At 46.6% G+C, this 21,491-nt stretch overlaps 2 protein-coding genes across 5 annotated transcripts in view; one reads left to right on the top strand and one right to left on the bottom strand.

Annotated features, from left to right (window-relative positions):
* tpd52l2b (tpd52 like 2b) overlaps positions 1-21,491 on the top strand; it is a 234,190-nt gene that overhangs the window by 11,854 nt on the left and 200,845 nt on the right. The gene's annotated exons all lie outside the window — the stretch shown is intronic.
* Positions 1,109-20,420, bottom strand: acss2 (acyl-CoA synthetase short chain family member 2). 4 transcript variants are annotated; one of them, XM_060055955.1, is made up of 20 exons: positions 19,604-20,420; positions 18,097-18,292; positions 14,201-14,292; positions 13,759-13,862; positions 13,577-13,649; positions 12,788-12,863; positions 12,138-12,249; positions 11,412-11,459; positions 10,122-10,259; positions 9,557-9,727; positions 8,922-9,055; positions 7,236-7,368; positions 5,777-5,833; positions 5,240-5,320; positions 4,844-4,952; positions 4,547-4,615; positions 3,762-3,938; positions 3,172-3,246; positions 2,454-2,612; positions 1,109-2,423 (listed from the first exon to the last, which is right to left on the bottom strand). In XM_060055955.1, the coding sequence occupies exons 1-19, from the start codon at positions 19,728-19,730 to the stop codon at positions 2,491-2,493; spliced, it is 2,094 nt and encodes a 697-aa protein (XP_059911938.1). In that variant the 5' UTR covers positions 19,731-20,420; the 3' UTR covers positions 1,109-2,423; positions 2,454-2,490. The 4 variants fall into 4 exon arrangements, with proteins under 4 accessions (XP_059911938.1, XP_059911937.1, XP_059911939.1 ...); XM_060055954.1 differs by having other exon boundaries at positions 1,109-2,612; XM_060055956.1 differs by having other exon boundaries at positions 1,109-2,612; positions 11,412-11,456.

The following is a 21,491-nucleotide window of genomic DNA, read 5'->3' as shown; positions in this document are numbered from 1 at the left end:
ACAAGCAGGTTTGAAAATGTGCAGCATTGTGACATCACAGGTGGGCGTGTCCACCTAGATGTGTGCTGGATAGATCAGTCTACTATAGCCTACCCAGTGGACTGAAGTAAACGTTGCTCATCTATGCGTCACACATCTAGGTGGACATATTGGCTCATATTAGACATTCTCTGGTCCACTTCAACAGAGACACTCTGAGCATGCGCATTTCAATGTTTCAAGTCCAATTCACATTGCATTGGGCTGGTGGGGCTAGAGCCCCTCTTGCCCCTCCAGACGAACTCAGCCGGAAGAAGCAAGCCAGGGTCGACTAAAAATTAAATAAAATCGACGAACTTATTATTTTATAGTACTTACTGAGGAGATTACTTTTAAAAAAATATATATATATATATATATATATATAAATATATATATTATATTTTTTTATATATTAATTATTTTACATTTTCATTTTCTTTTCTTTTTTTCTTATGAGAGTAGGTGGGGCCGAGCCCCACTTGCCCCTAATGACCAGTCGCCACTGCAGCTGTGACTGAATGCTGACGTCGGCCCAAATTTCAAGTAAACACTCGACTTCACTATCGCACAAACGTAAACCCACTCGTGAACCGCTTGCCGCCATTGTTTAAAAAGATTGTGGGGAAGGGCATGGACCTATAAAGAAGGGTTGCGCAAGGACTACGTCATCCAGCTCACGTTGCGTATCCGTGCGTGTCATCTCATTAGCATCTGTATTTTGGCGACGGCGCACCTCTCCCAAGTGTGCCGTGGCCAAGGGGCTGCTCCGTGCTGGATTACGGATGGCGTGGTCACACTAGCCAAACGTTCTAGACTTTAGTATGCAAATGAGCTCGGGCACGGGGCCGCGGCCCTAGTGTGAGTGGCCCAAAACTCCTATCCCTTCAATATCCCTCTCCATCAGCCTACCCCGTCATCAGTTTGGAGAACACTGCCCTCTGGTGGAGGTTTATTAGTATTGTAGTGCTGTTTTTATTCATAAAGCAGATTTAGTTGTATCTATGTAGATGTGAATTCATTTCACATCAGACAACAGATATTACCGACCTACAATCGGTATTCTCATTAAGAAAATAATGCATTCATATTTCAGCAGTCGTATACATTTACTGTTGCATTCACATCGACATTAAGAACACACATACCACAAACATTAATAATTGTTTAGTTAAGCTCCTGATTTCTTTCATACAAACAAATGTGCCTTTTGATTAGCAGTGGCAAAATTAACACACCAGACACCAAAATACACACACTGCCCTGTTCTATAGCTGCATACGTTGGCACTTTTAGACACATATACAAAGCAAACAAACGTTAAATGATATAGCTCTACCCGGTTCTAAATCTGGTTCATCAACAATCGACGACTGTACAATGTATTCTCCTGTAGCCTGTACGACTCAAGGATCCAGGGTAGCCCAACGTGTGTGGCTAGAGAGTTTCAAACCCCTTCCCCTTCAGCACAGCGTTATTCCCAGCTATGCGTCGGCGCCGGGTGAAGTTCTTTTGAGGTTGTGGACCGGCCGAGTGTGCCTCTACTCGGTCGGCGAGGCGCACCAGGAGAGAAAAGCACCACTTTGTGAAATAGGATACGGCTAGGAAAAAGATTTTTTTTTTTTTGTACAAGAGTATTTTTGTTTTCTTTCTTTTTTCCTTGCAGAACGGATTCTGTTTCACTGCTCATCCTTCGCCCCCTTGAACACATTGAGCAAGTTAAAAATGGATTTAGTGTTCATGGTGAACCAACCAATGTAATAAACTGAGATACTGGGTGAGTATTTGGTAAAAGTATGGCAGGAAATGGACTCGATTAGTTCTTAGATTTCAGTGAACAAACATTAAGTCGGCGATGGAAATAAAACCAAACACATCCTACGACAAAGTAAAATCCCCTTATATCCACAAAGCCCACAACAAAAAGCATTGAAAAATGAGAATCGTTTCAGTGAATGGACAAAAAAAAAAAAGAGCAAAAAAAGCTTTCAACAGCAATACTGCAGGTCTCTCTGAGGGCTATGGGAGCAAGATGACCTGGAAGAAGGCATACCGTTTTCATAACAGTTAGGTTCATCCGGCCTGTTGGAGCAATGGAACAGTCCACACCTTAACGGAGCAATCGACCCCCCGTTTCACGAGATTTACATAAAGAAGTCGAAAGTGGGAACCCCTGTAAGCGACCCAAGAGAACTTGCCCACTCGGAAACACTGCGGAGGTCCTACTGGAAACACATAATTTGTCTAGGAGCTAATTCTACTCTAGAAGCGGCCAATGGTGGAATCCCTCCTCCATCGTCCTCCCCTTGGGTTCCTGCCCTGATGACTTGTGCCCTCAATGGCTGGGCTGAGGGTCGGGGCTCCCTGGAGGACCCTGGAGGCTCATGGGTGCCCCCTGGAGGACCCTGGAGGCTCATGGGTGCCCCCTGGAGGACCCTGGAGGCGCATGGGTGCCCCCTGGAGGACAGGAGGTCAGACGCTGCAGCGGTTCTCAAAAAGCTGCTCCACGACGGAGGAGTCGGCCAGGGTGGAGATGTCGCCCAGGTCCCGCTCGTTGCGGGCGATCTTACGGAGCACCCTCCTCATTATCTTCCCTGGGAGGAGGGGGGAAGAGACAGAGACAGAGAGACAGATGCACATTTACACTTTTGTACGACGCAGAGTGAATTTGTGTTCCATGTCATTAAAGCACTCTGAAGCGAGAGAGTGTAGCGGAACGATGAAAGGAAAAAGAAAGAACGAGAGGAAAGTAGAAGATAGACCAGGGATGTAGTCAACCATCTCGTCTGTCTCCCTGCAGTGATTGTGGACCACCTATCCCTCTTATCATGTGCACAGTTAAGTCCACGCCAATACAAAGGGAACAATATTTGTTCGTACATTTAACAATGGCTTCACCATGTTTTGGTTATCAATATTCATATGAAATTAGCAATTTCAGGATAATTTCAAGTATTATATAATTCCAGCGTTGTACGACTCCTTACAGTCATATAACCTGTGTTACTTGATTGACTATGTGCAGTACAGAATGTAGGAGTCCTTGTCGTACATTCCTCATCCATCTAGCTCATTATAATAAAAGCAGTCCAACCATCATCACCATATCTATGAGCATCACACTCGTGTTAAGGATCATTGCTGTTGTGTTACCAGATCTGGTCTTGGGGAGTGCCGGCGCGTTCTGAATGAAGTCTGGAGTGGCGATCGCTCCTATCTTGTCCCGGACTGTTGAGAGAGACACGAAGAATATTCAAATTGGGTTACCTATCATTGATTTACTGGGATAACATGATGTAGATTTAAAATAATAAATGTTTTTTTTGGGGGGTATTGTCCACAAATTGGTGCTTACTTCAGGTATACAGCTGTATTATGTAGTTATGACACATCCCTGCATTGTTGATAAAACTGACGCCTTTTTCATCTGATTACATTGCTCCATTTTCAACTGTAATCAATGCACGGTGAGTGATAGCTAGCTTTGGCTTTTGATGGTTTATCGCGGCAAACCTCTACCCTGCACGATAAAACCCACCCCCTTTTTGACGAGCTATGTCCCGCCCCTACCTCTGGTTTTATGCTAAAGCCCCACGAACGATCTCACACACACACACACACACACACACACACACACACACACACACACACACACACACACACACACACACACACACACACACACACACACACACACACACACACACACACACACACACACACACACACACACACACACACACCTTGCTTCCTGAGCTGGGCCTCCAGCGCGGCGTTGTACGTCACCCCCTGGTTGAGTGTCACAAAGCAGTACAGGCTCTCCCCCTTGATGGGGTGGGGGCGCCCCACCACCGCAGCCTCCGCCACCGACTCGTGCTCCACCAGGGAGGACTCCACCTCAGCCGTGCTCAGCAGGTGACCTGGGGACAAGAAGGCACGTCGTGGGGGTTCACGAGGTCTGATTGACGTTCCACGGTGAATAGCCGTCATTGGAGTGTTCAATCGTTAGAGAAGACATGGCCATCCTTCAGCTCATGGGGAGTGGAATGCCCCGTTAATAATATGAGTAAGGTACCCTCTTCAGGGTGAAGGTCCTGGAGATCAATTTTGCTTTGTCAATCCCACACGCGCACACACCGAGATAATAGTCCACCACAGGATGTGTGTCAATGTCCTGGTATCTTAGAATCCTGTTTGCTTTCCGGTAGCTATAAACTATATGACAAAATTTCATATAGATAAACTTGTTGTGTACGACCTCTGGGACCCATTCAACATTTCCGATAAGGACAAAATAATGCTGTCGGGCCGACAGTTGAATCTGTATTGTTATTCTGTCTGTATATCTTTGTTTTGTTGCAAAAAATGCTTAATAAAAACTAAGTTGAAAAAAAAAAAGATAATGAGAGATAATGGTCCACAGAGAGGGTGGATTTTTTTTGGGGTTGTTCATTTTCTTGAATTGCCCTCTCCTACTTCTCCCAAATTACCTACAGTAGCTTTACGATCAAACACACAACACACCAACCTGAGACGTTTAACATGTCGTCTATCCGCCCAGTGATCCAGTAGTAGCCATCCTTGTCTCTACGGCAACCTACAGGACAAAACAAAGCCACATCACCATACTGTTCACCATGTGCTGCAACCGTCCAGAACGTCAGAACATAGTTGTCACATGATCACCTGGACCTTCTCTATACTGACATGGCTCTCTATCGATAAGATTGTTTATGTTAGAAAGAGTGTGTGTTTGAGTTTGTAGACAAGCGCTATATAGATCAAACCGTATGAATAAGATCTAGTCAGTTTATTGTTGTCCTACCGTCTCCGGTGACATAGTACCCGGGGAACTTGTTGAAGTAGATGCTTTCAAAGCGCTGGTGGTTGCCGTAGACGGTCCTCATCAAACCTGGCCAGGGCTGCTTGAAAACCTGGAGGGGGGGGACACAGTCCACGGTCACCAGGCTAAAATCGTGCCTTTCGTTTACATGGACTGACATTTGAATACCAGGTTTACAAAATAACGAAATTGTTTCAGGATTTTATCCAACTCTGTTCATATTATGTTATCTTGTCCTTGTTTCTGGGAAGATTGTTTGATTCTTCTTAACATATAGAAATCCAAGAGTTTTTCAAGTCTGCATGAAACGGCTAATTGCCAGGACTTTTAATTGGAAAAGTGTACAGTATAAACAATTATTTTGAAAAGCCGGCTGACCAGGTATCCTTCGCTGGGGCCCTCCAGTTCCTCTCCGGACTCGTTCAAAACGGCCGGCACCACGCCGAAGAACGGAAACGTCTGGGGGAGACGCAACAACACAGACCCTTCAGACACACTACCTGTGCTTATGTGTCAACGTGATATTGATCCTTCTTAAACGGGCTATATCCCTATACGAATTGCGTCATTAAAATACAGATCCCGAAACTTACAATTAAAAAATGTGGGGCAACCCATCTCGTCTAGTGGGATTCCCAGCCCTGAACCCGTCCCTCCCCACTGGAAATAAGAAACAACGGGCTGTTTTCAGTGGGTGTTCCTTTCCCGCCACTCACTCCACTTTCATCGTTCTTTCTGGATGAGCGATGTCTGCTTTCCTATTTTCGGTAGCGACACAACGATGGGACTACGGAGAAACCCGGCAGGCGTCGGATTCAAAGTTTCCACTGTCTTCAATATTGCCCCATGAACCCCATAAAGGAAAGGTGGTATTTGTACACTGGCGCCCGTCTCAGCGGTGGGGGTTGTACTTACGGCTGAGCCAGGTTTCATGGGTGTGGCAGCAGGCAGAGGAGTCAACACGTGTCCACCCTAAGAGACGATCACACCACATGGTTTATAGACCGTTAAAAGTACACTGAACACAAAAAGACTAGACGACATGGCTTGAGAAGTTACAACATTTGTTTGACCAACAGCTCTCCCGATAGTTCATTACTAGAAAAGGATCGAGGCAAGTCTCAGGCTGCATCCGAATACTCGTACTTGACTGCTATACAAAAGGCATTTTGTAGGCATCTGTTGTGCATCGCACAGAAGGGAAATACGTAACCTCCAACCGTCCGGTGGCGTTTCGGTGGTGTTCGGAAGCGTTCTACGCATAGCTGTAGAACGTACTACATTAACGGTCAAGTAGTACACGCTGCACAGAAATAGTATAAACTTAGTATTCGGACGCATCCTTAGTCTGCCAGGACCGGATCTATGTATAGTAATACTGCAGTACGAACAGTAAAGTACTGCAGTACTAACAGTAGACTACTGCAGTAGTACCCTCCGTCTCAGTCTACCAGAAGGTGATCTTTATATAGTATAGTTATACTGCAGTCTACTGTACTAACAGTAGACTAACAGTACTGTACTAACAGTAGACTACTGCAGTAGTACCCTCCGTCTCAGTCTACCAGAAGGTGATCTTTATATAGTATAGTTATGCCGCGTTTCCACTGCAGGGTGCGGAACGGATCGGATCGCAAAGGTGCGGTAGGGAGGGGGCGGTATAGCCCAGCTCAGTTCCGAGGTCGCGTTTCCACTGCCGACAGTACCCTTGGTGGTAGCCCGGATGTCGATCGCCGCGGCAGCTACGTAAACATCGTAAACAACGTCTTCCTCCCCAAGAATGCAGACGAACGTCTCCACCTCCTTGTTCGCCCAAGCAAGCTTTTTACGCGACATGTTAATTGTAAAGAATAATACCTCGAGGCTACTGTTCGTTTGTTTGTATCCCCGCGTCACCCGGAAGTGACGATTCTGTCGACCAATCAATGGAGGGGGGGTGTAGCTAGAATTACACGGGACCCTTTCAGGCGTCTGGTCTCGTTTTGGGTACCGCAACGGAGGATTCCCGAGAATGGGGCCGGAACGGGTACGGCAAAGTCCGGGTCACGCCCACTTTTGGCGGTGGAAACGCGATCCGACCCGCACCTTTGTGATCCGATCCGTTCCGCACCCTGCAGTGGAAACGCGCCATTATACTGCAGTCTACTGTACTAAGAGTAGACTAACAGTACTGTACTAACAGTAGACTACTGCAGTAGTACCCACCGTCTCCCTCTGCCAGAAGGTGATCTTTGTATAGTATAGTAATACTGCAGTACTAACAGTAGACTACTGCAGTAGTACCCACCGTCTCCCTCTGCCAGAAGGTGATCTTTATATAGTATAGTATAGTAATACTGCAGTAGTAACAGTAGACTACTGCAGTAGTACCCACCGTCTCGGTCTGCCAGAAGGTGTCCACGATGGGGCACCTCTTCTCCCCGACCACGTTGTAGTACCACTGCCACGCCTCCGGGTTGATGGGCTCTCCCACCGTCCCCAGGACCTTCAGGGACGCACGGCTGCGCCTGCACACACACACACACACACACACACACACACACACACACACACACACACACACACACACACACACACACACACACACACACACACACACACACACACACACAGTATGGTTAGAGAGCGCCTGTGCACACACACACACACACACACACACTATGGTTAGAGAGCGCCTGTACACACACACAGTATGGTTAGAGAGCGCCTGTACACACACACAGTATGGTTAGAGAAAGCCTGTACACACACACACACACACACATTATGGTTATAGAGCAGGGATGGGCAACTGGCGGCCCGCGGGCAGCATGCGTGCGGCCCGCGTCCTCACTCAGTCAGGCCCGCACATAATTAAAAAAATAAAATAAAAAATAAAAAGAATAATAATAATTGATCGAGTTACAGAAAACTCGGTCAAGAAAGATGAGAAGAATTCATAGAATTCGAAGGCAAACCCATGCGTCTAGTTTGCTTAGAAGCGATATCAGTCATTAAAGATATCCACTTAAGTCGCCACTACAACTACTACAACTGCTTGTTGGGTTTGAGTTCATTGAGTTGTTGCACTTAATGTTGGGCCACTGTTTTTCAGTATTTTGACTTCATTGAATGATGATGTATGTGAGCCCTTTGCACTGATAAAAATACTGACCATTCATGTGGCTGTTTGAGCATGGAAAACATGAAATGAATGTATGTTGGTTCAATTAACATACCGTACATAGGTTATGATTCTGGATGAATTTTTAGGTAGTGGCCATCCCCAAAATGCACCAGAATACAGGAAATCATATCTACCAAATTCAAAATTGTGTAGCTTCTCTCAGCTCACGTTTAGTTGAAGTGTGCAGTCATGTGGCCCTCCGATGGTTATGATGAAAAATGTGGCCCTCTTTATCATGAAAGTTGCCCATCCCTGTTATAGAGCGTCTGTACAAGCGCGCACACACACACACACACACACAAACACTATAGCCCTTGTACCTGGACATAGAGGCCTTTGTAACCCAGGAGAATGAGGAAATATAACCATTGTACGACCATATTTGGACCTCGACTGTTTCCTTTTACAGGTAAGGCACAACGCACTCAGCAGTCTGAATGTTGACACGTATTGGATGTTTGCGAGGGATCCCTGCTTGATATGTACACCCACTGATTCAGGTTTCAGGTTTGTACCACAGCCATGTTCTTCACAACCTTTTGGGATGGATCACGTTCAATAACAGAAAGGCAGAGTGGTCTACATTTCTTATGCAACCCTTCCTGCTTGTTGAGACAGCGGAATTATCAGTAGTAACACAACACCTGTGTCCTGGACACATACAGTGAGACTAAGAGCAGTCTGGTTGTAAAGCACTTGGTCACAGGGACAGTATTGCAAAGGTTTTAGTAATAATAACGACCGTGATGGGATAAACCTGGAGTGGCCACTGTGCTGGTTTGGTGTGGTTACACTTTAAGACCTGAATAACTGAACTCCAGCTCGACAGCATTAACAGACAGACAGACACTCAGAGACAGGCAGGCAGACAGACAGACAGGTGTAGAGACGTACTGCTGCACCGGTTGGCTGCCGTACTTCATCAGCAGGCGGATGGCGGTGGGGGCGGTGTAGAACTTGCTCACGTGATACTTGTCCACGATGTCCCACATGCGGCCCACGTCAGGGTAGGTGGGCAGGCCCTCAAACTGACACACACACACACACACACACACACACACACACACACACACACACACACACACACACACACACACACACACACACACACACACACACACACACACACACACACACACACACACACACACAGGGTCGGTGACAAGTTTCATCGCAGTATGGATTATCCAATTCGTATAAAACATTAAAAATATAAAAAACGGTATATCCTCAGCAGCATGTTAGGTTTGAATTAAACAAGTTAATATTGATTATCTATGTAATATTCTTTATTTAGGAATTCAATTGACCCAATATATTGTCGACAATACAACTGAGGGTATTCAGTTGTACGTGATGTACGGTAACAGACTAGCCCTAGTTCATATTATACATTTTTTTTCCATTGTGATCCATGTCGACTACCAAACATCTCCAAAGGACGAATCCGACCCGAGTGCACCCAAGACGGTCAACAGTGCCGCGTCTCCACCGCCGCCGCCCCTGGCGGCGGCGGCATCATGACTCACCAGAACGCTGGTGGCCCCGTTGGCCAGCGGCCCGTAGGTGATGTAGGAGTGGCCCGTGATCCAGCCTATGTCGGCGGTGCACCAGTAGACGTCGTCGGGCTGGTAGTCAAACACCAGCTTGAAGGTGGTGGCGGTGTACAGCATGTACCCTCCCACCGTGTGGAGGACGCCCTGCAGGGGGCAGAGGGGGGGGGGGGGGGGGATTGAGACGCCTCACGCAACATGCCGGGCTTCGAGTGCCACGCAAGGCTGCTTAAAGTGTCTGTACTGGTGCTCTTTATTGGGGTATCGTCTTTGTGTGTGCGTGGCTGTGTCTTTGTGCGTGTGCGTGTCTTTGCTGGGGTAGTGTGTGTCTTTGCGCGTGTTTGCGTGTCTTTGCGCGTGCGTGGGTGTGTCTTTGTGCGTGTGTGTGTGTGTCTTGGCTTGTTTTTGTGTTCTCCACTTGCGTTCGTGTGTCTTTGCGCGCGTGTGTGTGTGCGTGTGTCTTTGCGCGTGTTTCTTTCCGCGTGTGTGTGTGTGTGCGTGCGCCTTTGCGTGTTTTGCACGTGCGTGCGAGTGCGTGTACCTTGGGTTTGCCCGTGGAGCCGCTGGTGTAGAGGATGAAGAGGGCGTCCTCCGAGTTGCACCACTCTGGTTCACACTCGTCAGACACGCCGCGCAGCAGAGCGTGCCAACACGCATCCACATCCGGGTTCCAGGGAACCTGGGACGAGACACACAAAGCCGGACACACGGGGACACATGCACGCAGGGACACACGAAAGCCGGCACATACAGAGACACACACGCAGACATGTACCCAAACAGACACGCGCCGAAAAACACAGAGACACACACGCAGACACATACGAGCAGAAACACACGTAAACACAAATGAATGCAGAAAACCACACACACAAACCAAACAATGAGCAATCATTGTTAATCAGTCGCAGAGCATATAAAGGAGCACTGGAGGGTCAAACACTTCCACATCCTTGAAAAAAACATAGGAGAGTTAGCTCAGCACAGATGTTGTTATCAAAGCTAGCTAGAAGGACATGAGGGCACAAACAGTGTTCAGAACGAGGGGAGGCGGGTTGTTGATGGTGGTGCGCGGGGGACGACGGATGAAACGTTTCAGACGGGATGCGACCCTGTGTGTGACCTGATTCTGCTCCGGGGACAGTATGTGTGGCTGCGTCGTTGAACCCGTGTGTGGCTGTGCATGCGCAAACACACCATCTCAAGCAGGTAGTGCACGTGGAAGGGCCTATATTGGATCATGAATTCAAGCACTTATGAGGTGCTTGAATTCCCTGGCCGGGACTTGAGAGAGACAGCGACGTGTTAAGAAAGACCACACGCATAGTGAACAGCTGGGACACGCGTGGAACTGAGGACAGGGAGACAAGCGCGGGCGCGCAAGCGCGCACGCACACGCACACACACACGCACACACACACGCACACACACACACGCACACACACACACACGCACACACACACACACACAGCTACATCTGCCGTGCTCCTGCACTTTGACAAGAGAACGACCATAATCAAATGTGAAATTGTACCCCGCCCCTTCACACAAAATCCCCAGGTTATTTTCGTTCTAAGGATTACTGTCAAAATGTACCAACAGTTTTTCTTGTTGAGCAGGCAATTATTTTGTATTAGCTCCATTCAGATCTTACTCTTCATTGTGAATTAGGAGCGGTACACTGATAGATTGAATCCTATATCCTATATGCCCTTAAACCCTGAGGTGGAGGTGCTGGTGGCGAACCTCAGGGCCCTGAGGATTCAGTCGAGGGGTACAATCTGCCATGCAGGAGCGTCGGAGGGGGAGGGCGCGGTGGTGAATAAAATACCTGGGGCACGGGGCGCGTTTTCCTAACTTTGTCTGTCTGTTTGTTCTGCTGGAGAGGAGATGGGGGGGGAAGGGGTGGGGGGGGAGGGGGGGGGGGGGGGTTACGATGGAGAAGGGTTACAAAAAGGGAAAGAATAAAAAACATATGCACAATAAAACGGTACAACTGAAGCACCAAGAGACCCAAGAGGACACAGAGTTACATGAGAGTTAAGAGGCGGGTGAATAATACAGGATGTACAGGCAGAACTGGTGGACGGTCATCGCAAAGCACACTGACTGATTGTCCTTCAAGGAGGTCACCCACTCACTCACTCACTCACTCACTCACTCACTCACTCACTCACTCACTCACTCACTCACTCACTCACTCACTCACTCACTCACTCACTCACTCACTCACTCACTCACTCACTCACTCACTCACTCACTCACTCACTCACTCACTCACTCTCTCTCTCTCTCTCTCTCTCTCTCTCTCTCTCTCTCTCTCTCTCTCTCTCTCTCTCTCTCTCTCTCTCTCTCTCTCTCTCTCTCTCTCTCTCTCTCTCTCTCTCTCTCTCTCTCTCTCTCTCTCTCTCTCTCTCTCTCTCTCTCTCTCTCTCTCTCTCTCTCTCTCTCTCTCTCTCTCTCTCTCTCTCTCTCTCTCTCTCTCTCTCTCTCTCTCTCTCTCTCTCTCTCTCTCTCTCTCTCTCTCTCTCTCTCTCTCTCTCTCTCTCTCTCTCACCTGTAGGTCAGGACAGGGGCGTTTGGCGGGGGGAGACTGGCAGCCCGGCGGCGCCTGCTCCGTCTCTTTGGACAGGTGCTTCAGCACGATACACCTGCCGACAGGGAACTCTCTGCAGGGACACAAGCAGACCGGGCCGGTGGTTATCACGGCCCCCCCCCGTCCATCGCCTCCACACAGCAACACTGAAGATGTCCCGTGCATTTTGACGGGACAGGGCAAGTTTAGAAGGGATTGGGGTTAGTATAGATGAGTTAGGGTTAGTTTAGAAGGGTTAGGGTTGGGATAGAGGGGTATGGGTTAGCACAGATGAGATAGGGTTAGTTTAGAAGGGACAGGGTATGTATAGATGGGTAAGTGTTAGTATAGATGAGTTAGGGTTAGTTTAGAAGGGTTGGGATTGGAGTTAGTATAGATGTATGGGTTAGTACAGAAGAGCAAGGGTTAGTATAGATGGGTTAGTGCTAGTGTAGATGAGACAGGGTTAGTAAAGATGAGATAGGATTAGGGTTAATATGGATGGGTTAGGACTAGTAAAGATGGGTTAGCTGTAACGCACTATTTCAATTAAAGTTCTTATCATTATGTAGCGCGCAGTAAGCTATAGTGTTGTCCTATATCCCGTGTGCGCGAGTGCAGGCTGAGCTTACTTGTCTCTGCATTTCTGTAGCGCTTCGTCAGCAATGAGCTTGAGGTTGATCAGCTTATCTCCCCGGTAGAAGCCGTCTGAGAGCCAGGGAGAAAACAATGGTCATTATTTATAAAGTCGGGGAGATACTTCCTGCTGCGTCCATGTGTGCATGCCGTATACAATCCACGTAGACTCCTGCAGTATCTGATGGCTGTAGCGCAGGACAACAGTCCACAGAGATAAACAGGCCGGCGTCACTGAAGTCCTACTAAATACTAGCGGAGAATAGAGGCCGTTCGGACTTTGATGCGCATGTATTACAAGACGATTGAATCAACCTTTATGGGTTCCCAACAACACTGATAAAACTATCATCATGAGTTGAAAAAAAAAAAACACAACCAAGTGACGTTGCAGTCTGGAGAGATAAAATGTGTGCATGGACATTTGTGCATTATGTTTGTGTACAGTTAACCGGTGAAGCATAGAGGGGCATTTGGTTGATTGTTTGTGCGCGCGCGCGTGTGCGTGTGCGTGTGCGTGTGCGTGTGTGTGTGTGTGTGTGTGCATGCGTGTATTTCGAGTCTAGACATCCATCCATTGTAATCCATCCTGTTCAGCTAAACAATATGAATGGTTCAGTTTCTACCTTCTACTTTGGTAGAACGAAGCTAATTTCAATGAACAAAAATGTTGACCTCTTGAACAATCTTGCAGCACCTTTCTGAAAGTGAACTCCCAACGGCAGCCGTACAAATGGGTGTGGTTTTAATTATTATTTGTGTCTTGCGTGCACCACTCCACTCACCGGCGGTTATGAGCAACGAACACTGGGAATCAAGGATCCTCTCACACAGCGCGTCCGCCGAGAAACCAGCAAACTGCAGAACACACGCAAAACATGAGCACAAGGGCAGTAGACCCCCGGCGAGAGCCCACATCACTACTGGGGCAGTATTCAGCGTCCACCTAGTCACGCAGAACACTCACAACGATGGAATGCACCGCGCCGATGCGGGCACAAGCCAACATGGCCACCACGAGCTCCACCACCATGGGCATGTAAATGGAGACCCGGTCGCCCTTCTTCACACCTTGAGTTGAGGATAAAGAAGAGCCATCATCATCAATCATCCAGAGGATCAATATATAGACATGAAATAGGCATTAAGGGGGTTCGTTTTGTGAATAGCAATGGAATCATGTTTCACGTGTAATGATCATTCTTGGGTGGCGTTCTGATTCGCAGCACTCGTCGTCACCAACTACTGGCCTGGAATGCCGATGTGAGAGCTGACTTGAAAGCATTTTTGTGTTTTGTGTGGACGATCAGAGACTTTCTAAAACTCTTTGGGTGTGGACGGTCATTGTCATGTAAACAGCGAGGGGAGGGGGGGTGGGACTTTCCGGACACGGCCTCACCGCGACCCACCTTGTGACTTGAGGACGTTGGAGAAGCGGCAGACCCTCTGGAGCAGCTCTCGGTAGGTCACCGTCATCTCATCCCCGGGCTCATTGCCTTCCCTGGATCCGACAACCACAAACAAACCTCGGAATGAGCACCACAAACGACGGCTTCACAATGCCATTACTTGCCCTGTTCACCTCAGATGACCGTACTTGGGCGACACACACACACACACACACACACACACACACACACACACACACACACACACACACACACACACACACACACACACACACACACACACACACACACACACACACACACACACACACACACACACACACAGTTCAACAAACTTTCAGATGAGGAACGCTATGTGGCCATTTTCACCACAGAGGTTTTCCTCGGGTTTGTCATGTTGTGGCCCTGCAGCCCTGAGCCGGCCCTAGACTGGGCCGGCCCCCCCGACATCTACAGAGCAGCTAGTGCGATAGCTTCTGACAACGGTGCCATGTTACATGAATACATACGGCTGAGTTCCAAGCCTGCCTGGCTCTGCGCTGAGCTACTTTAGGACAGAGGGACGAGGGAGAGGACAAAAGGAGTGGACACGTTCTAAACGGCGGTATGACCTAATTGGCAACGGGAGCCAGTGTAGATAACGTAGACGACTTGGAGGATATTAAGACCGTAAAAGAAGCAGGTCAGATTAGAGGGTACACTCTTTGTGAAACTTAGATTTTAAGAAAGCAACAAAATTGTCTATAGGGCAGAGAAGTTAGTGTTAGTATAGATGGGATAGGGTTATTATAGATGGTGTAGGGTTAGTTTAAAATGGTGAGGGTTAGTATGGATGGTTAAGAGTTGGTTTAGATGGGTTTCAGTTGGTTCAGATGGGTTATGACTGAGTTAGGTTTAGTACAGATGAGTTACAGTTTGTATAGTTGAATAGTGGGGGTTTGTTTAGATGGGTTAGGGTTAATATAGATGGGTTAGGACTAGTAAAGATGAGTTAGAGTTAGTATAGATGAGTTAGGACGACTACTAGAGATGAGTTAGAGTTAGGGTAAGGGGGGTTGTTTAGATGTTTTAGGGTTAGTTTAGATGTGTAAGGCTTATTCTTTAGCCATCCGCATGAAAGGGAAATGGCTTGGTGTGATGCAGAGACCGTACAATACATGACCTCATTGCTTGTCTGCTTACACACTCCTTTCACTATGACCCAAGCCCTGGAGTGCCATCAAGTCTGTCTGTCTGCTCAATGTCAGTTGCTCTCCCAACCTCCTCCTTCTTCTTTCCATGTCCTCAAAGTCCCCCTACCACTGTGGTAAGTAAGCCATCAACCCTGTTGATACTCTTTAATTCAATATTATTTGTAAATCCCTTAATCACCATTACACTCATAACGGGCATAACAGGTCAAATATTTATGACATCCCCGATTACCCAAAGAAAGAACTTGAATAAATCAGCAAGGAAGATATCTTGAGAAGAAACACACGCATAGTAGGGGATCCCTTCTTCCATCCCTGGAAGAAGGGATCTCCTACTATGCATTTCTTCAAGATTTCTTCCTTGCTGATTCTCAAATGAACCATTACAATGCAATCAATATGGCGATGGCTTTCGTCCGAGCATCTCACAGTCAGTGCAGACATAGGTTACGCTGGTGGAAGAAGGGATGAGGTAATATAAACCATCCTGTATCCTCAAAAAGCAATATTTTAAAAACTGTACAAATGATTTTGTATAAGAATCTGCTAGTACACAGGTTGGTCATTATGCAGCTATTGCTCCTTGCATTTGTTTGGCCTCCCGTCTGTGGCCAAACAGTAGTGTACCAAGACTGACTATACAAATGAGCTGGCCAGGGACGCTCGCATGCACACAGACACACAAGACATTCAAATAAGTGGCAGGCCGGTACGTTGCATCTTTCGAGTTGAACACGTTTGCTTCCCCCGAGGCAAACAGAGGAGTGGCTACCCACAAAAGGAGAAGTGAAGTAAAGTAAGAAGTGAGTTACATAACACGCTCAGGCCCCAGGTAAACTACGCGCTTCACTGTTGAACCAAGGTAGAATTATGACTAATTTAAAGAATATACATATTGACTCTAAAAAATATTAGAGTCAATCAGAGTGGAATATTGGCAACTACCATCCAAACTATTTCCGTCTGCCTGTTCGACTGATTCAAGTCACTCACAGCAAGACGGACAGGTTGTTTAGAACAATGCCTGCATTGATCATCCTCTTCTCTGGTAGCTTTCAATGCCATTGTGCGTGCACACACACACACACACACACACACACACACACACACACACACACACACACACACACACACACACACACACACACACACACACACACACACACACACACACACACACACACACACACACACTTTGTGGATTACAGAGAAACCTCAATGACAGAAATCTATGGAGATTGACACAATCTGAGAGCGGAGCCATGTAGTATAACAATGTACCATTGTTGTAACCTAATTCTGTAGCCACCACTGGGGTGATACCGAAGGTTTAAGGTTACAACAATGCAACATGTTTTATAACACTGCACCGTGTTGTAACCTTATTCTGTATCAACCAAGGTGATTGATACTAATGGTTTAAGATTACAACATGGCAAAACATGCTTTATAACAAGGAGGTTAACTGAAGGGGACATTTCTACAACTGACCCCTGGGCTTGCGGCGTGCTGGGTTCAGGCATAAAATCAAACCTCTAAACGCACATGCAAGCACACATATGACAGAGACCATACACACAAATGACAGGCCCAAAGTCGCAACAGGCGTATTAAACTGGTGGTCCCGGGGCCAATTCTATTAAGAAAATAAATGCTCTGAATCAATGTTCTCTGAATAAAAAGCTCATTCTAAAGAATGAAAGTCTGTTCAATTTTTTCCATTAGAACACTGTTTTATCAGATTAGTCCCGCACATGATCTCTTGAGCGGTATCTCGTTGTCCACATGTAAAGGCCAGAGCTATAAAAAAAATAAAAAAAATAATAATTAAAAAATGTAATTGAGTCGACAATTGAACGAGGCGTGGACTGTGAAATATAGGGTAAAGTAGGACCGAAGCCCATGAGTCATCGGCCAAACGCTGTAAATAACAAACACAATCTGAGAAGACGGATGCTGTACGGCACCTCACTTCCGATTGGGCCGAATCAAAGTGCAGAGAGACCCCCGGAAGGACCCACAGAGGGTGTTCTAAGACTGTGGATGAGTCAACAGACCGCAGTCACCACAGTGATGGAGCAGAGTTCGTGCCCTGCTGCTGTAATGGAATAACTCATACGTGGGTTCTATCTAATCATTTAAGCCTGGTTTTCTATTCCTTGTATTATCTAACCATCGTTTAACTAGTGTTATAAAGCCCCTTTTTGGATTAACCTTTGCCTGAGGCAAACTGGTCAAAAGAAAACAGTGACCTCTCATAAAGATATCTGCTTGGGGGGAACGCAGGGTGAGATAGATCCCCCTTGATTTACGGAGAAAATGCCGAAACAGAAAGCCTTACAGAGAGAAAGGCTCTGTAAAACTGTGTTTGAGGCTACCAGAGAGGAGACTATTGACAACAGTCCTAGACGCAATATCTCACAAAGAAACTGCCATGACACTGCACAATGAGAATAACACTAATTCCAATACAATTTTACTTTTCAACTGTTACCTACATGGAAGCTGCAGTGTAGAATCTCAAGGGACCCGTTACGCTGACATAACCATCACATCTCAGTCTGAGATGCGCACTCTCCATCCAATGAGCTCAGTAAAAAAAATGTCTACATAAAGTCAACAGTGTTTTGTGATTGGATAGGTACGACTCTAATTCATATTGCACTAAAGGTATATGGTTCATCCCTTCAGATGCCTACTGACCAATAGAAGGCGACCTTGTTGCCGAGCTTGCGATGGTGCACGTTGCGGTCCAGCAGGTTGTAGCAGATGTTGGTGGAGGCGCCTTCCATGCATTTGATGAAGATTTTCCCTTTGGTCACATCAAAGTTGTAGTCCATGAAGGGGCCTGTATGCTTGGTCTTCCAGAAGAAGTCTTTGGAAATATCTCCCCAGAACTCTGGAGGACAACAAGGGAGAGACATGATTCACATGAAGATATATTACAGACAGTGCTTAATTTGAGGGGGAGCAAGGGGGAGCGCGCTCCGGAAGCTCTGACGTGCGCTCCGCCAGCTGGATCTGGAGTGTGTGTGTGTGTCTGTGTGTCTGTGTGTCTGTGTGTGTGTGTGTGTGTGTGTGTGTGTGTGTGTGTGTGTGGGGCTAATACTGTGTGCATGTGTGTGTTTTGTTCAGATGTGCAGCAAGAGAGGTTGGACTTGGAGTGACGCGAGTCGGTTGAGTGATGTGTGATAAATCTGCGAGGAGTTAGCGAAAGTGGCTGCGGAGAAGAGGGGCAAGAAGGCCAAAATGAACTTTATTATTATTATGGTTTTTGTGGTATTCTGGTATTGTTCTGGTTAATAATATGTATCTATTTGTTAACGTGGCCAAGTTGTCATGCCAGATTGTTGTTCTAACTAGGCCTACTATAATCTATGAGGTAGCCTATCTATTTGTTTTCATCTTTTGATGCGACGGAGATCCATTTTCAAGGACTTGGTGTATTTTGTTGTGTTGAGAATACAATGACTCAATGACGCACCTGCGAGTGCATGACATTATTCCTCAACTGTTAGTAAACAACGGTAAACTTTATAACGTGTGGCTGTGTGTCTCTCCAACCTAACATATGTTTACTATTTTTTCTGGGTACATCCCCATTCACGAGGCTTTAGTAGGCTAATTTCTTGCGATGTTGACTAAATAAGTGTGGGTTGTTCGAAAGCGCCCACCAGAGCCCCCGCCCCCCCCCCCCCGCCGCTTTTTTTCTACTCGTCCTCAGCGCTCCGGGAGCTCCCACTTGACAAATTAAGCACTGATTACAGAGCTAAATCATCCGTAGGAAATAAAACACATCAATGATGTCCATCTAAACCGATATCAAACCGGACCAATCTAAATAGAGCTAATTTACGTTAAACATACACAACTGAATAAAAGGAAGAGAAAAATTGAATTAGAGTGTTGTGGTAGATGAGATTGTAAAGCCTTCATTGCCTATCAATGGACTCACAGAAAGATGTGTGAATCTTCTGGCAGGTGTATGGTGGTGTACTTAATGCCTCGTATTTATGCCTTTGAGTAATAGACAGGTAAGTGCTTGATCATTGAAACACGTTGAATAGTCTGCAAGGTTATATCATATAAAAATGGGTTTCATCCGTACATTTTCCCTGTCTGTCGTCTTCACTTTTCCCATGTATTTATTTTCCTCCCCAAATGCATTGGTGGCGGTGGTGGTGGACATGTCAAAAGCAGCCCTGCTTACCATCTGGGTTCTCTATGGATTTCTCATAGAGCTCCTTGTATTTCTCGAAGCTCGGGACGTGAGCCTTCGCCTTCAGATCCTCCGCTGCATGGAAGACGTCGTCCTTCGGAGCTTTGTCGGGAATCATTTTATTTATTTTTTTAAACGTAGACTTTACACTAGCCACTACGGTAATTGTGTTACACTGAGCCGTTTACTATGCAAGATTGGACGGCCCAAGTATCGATACAATGCACTCACAACCTATTCAATTGGGGGCTGGGCTGTACGACCACCTCAGCTGCAGCCACAATACACAAATTGTAATAGCTATTCGGCTAGCAAATGGCTAGCTAATAAGGAAGCTATAAAGTTAATCAAGACTTCCTTGTTCTAACTGGTTTCCATGTACCCTCTCAAAAAGGTAGAATTTATGCAAAAAAGTCGCGCTTGGAAAGTCCTTCTGCAGTGGCGCATGCAAAGCAATGCACGATTTCTGTTCGCCCCAATCCGATTCGATTCCCAAGTATGAGTAGTGGTCTTGAAGCGTACCAGCCCCGTTTAAAAAGCGTGCTGGCTAAAAGCTAGCTCATCCAGTAGTAGAGGAATAAGTCGAGCTGGATTCAGTTGCGCAATGATATGAGGCCGCGACGTCTGCACCCCACATTCAATAGAATCGCTTATTTTCAATCAGAAAGTCGCAATAATTCCGTAAAGAACATGCCAATAAATCCACTTGTCCCCAGCGGTGACATTCAGAGACGATCTCCTCTATTGCTTTCTTGTGCGTGGTGAGGGACGAGGTACGAGACGAGCTGATGGTGGGGGCGGAGCTTGAACTCTGGATGTCCCACACTACCGGCCAATCACAGCTCAGCAAGTTGTCGACGTCATCCACGAGGACAACTTCACAACAGCAAGTTCCAAAACAAGCGGACTGGCCCACAAACTCTGAAGAGGTTTTTACAAATAGAGCTGGGATACGGCTGATGGAGTTTTTAAATCTTGTTTTGACATGCTTAAATAGGTTGGTGGAAAATCATGTTTGACATCTGCAGGCCTCTAAATATATAGATTAGTGTAGAAACCAAATTAGAGAGGGGTAGCCACCTGGGAATATGTCTGAAATGAACATGATCAACGGTGTGTCAAGGATTAAAAATGCTTTCTATTTAGTAGGTTGGCTGTTTGTGTAACACATTTGGCTGTGTGTCTGACACATCTGGCTGTGTGTGGAACACACCTGGCGGTGTGTCTTGGTGGCCTGAGTGCTTGCTTACAGACTCCCAACACCTTATTGAGAGGTGATCTGTCAATTTGGCATGTAGGCCTACTTTGTATGAACATATTGATTGTTCAAGACAGTGACACGTGTTGAATCAAAGAAGACACACTTAACTTAAAGAGTGATGGATTTAGATTGTTTAAGCCATTAACGTTATAAATGGTTGAGCTGAATTATCCCTTAGAGTCTATCCTTTCAAACAGAGTCCCCACTACACTAACATACAAATACACAATAGTATAAGGACTGTGAGCCGAAACAGATGAACTCCAGGCGCCTTTCCTCAACAATCTGGAACCACATGACATTCGCTCCATCGAGAATGTCCCAACCGCTCACCACGCAGTAGTGACAGCAACTCACCACCTGGGGGAGACAGCCGATCGGGTAGAGAGGATTGATATGGTGTCCTATCATTTACATTTACATTTAGGGCATTTAGCAGACTTACATCAGTTAATACACACATTGACACACCGATGGCAGAGTCAACCATGCAAGGCGACAGCAGTTACGGTTAAGTGTCTTGCTCAGGGACACATCAACACTCAGCTAGGATGAGCTGGGGATCGAACTAGCGAACTTAGGCTGTATTGTATTTAACCATGGGGTGCCACCTGTTCA

Source organism: Gadus macrocephalus, chromosome 7 (genome assembly GCF_031168955.1).
Source record: "Gadus macrocephalus chromosome 7, ASM3116895v1".
In the NCBI taxonomy this organism is placed as follows: domain Eukaryota; kingdom Metazoa; phylum Chordata; class Actinopteri; order Gadiformes; family Gadidae; genus Gadus; species Gadus macrocephalus.
The sequence above is the reverse complement of the archived record's forward strand: the minus strand, read 5'-3'. Positions and strand labels throughout refer to the sequence as shown.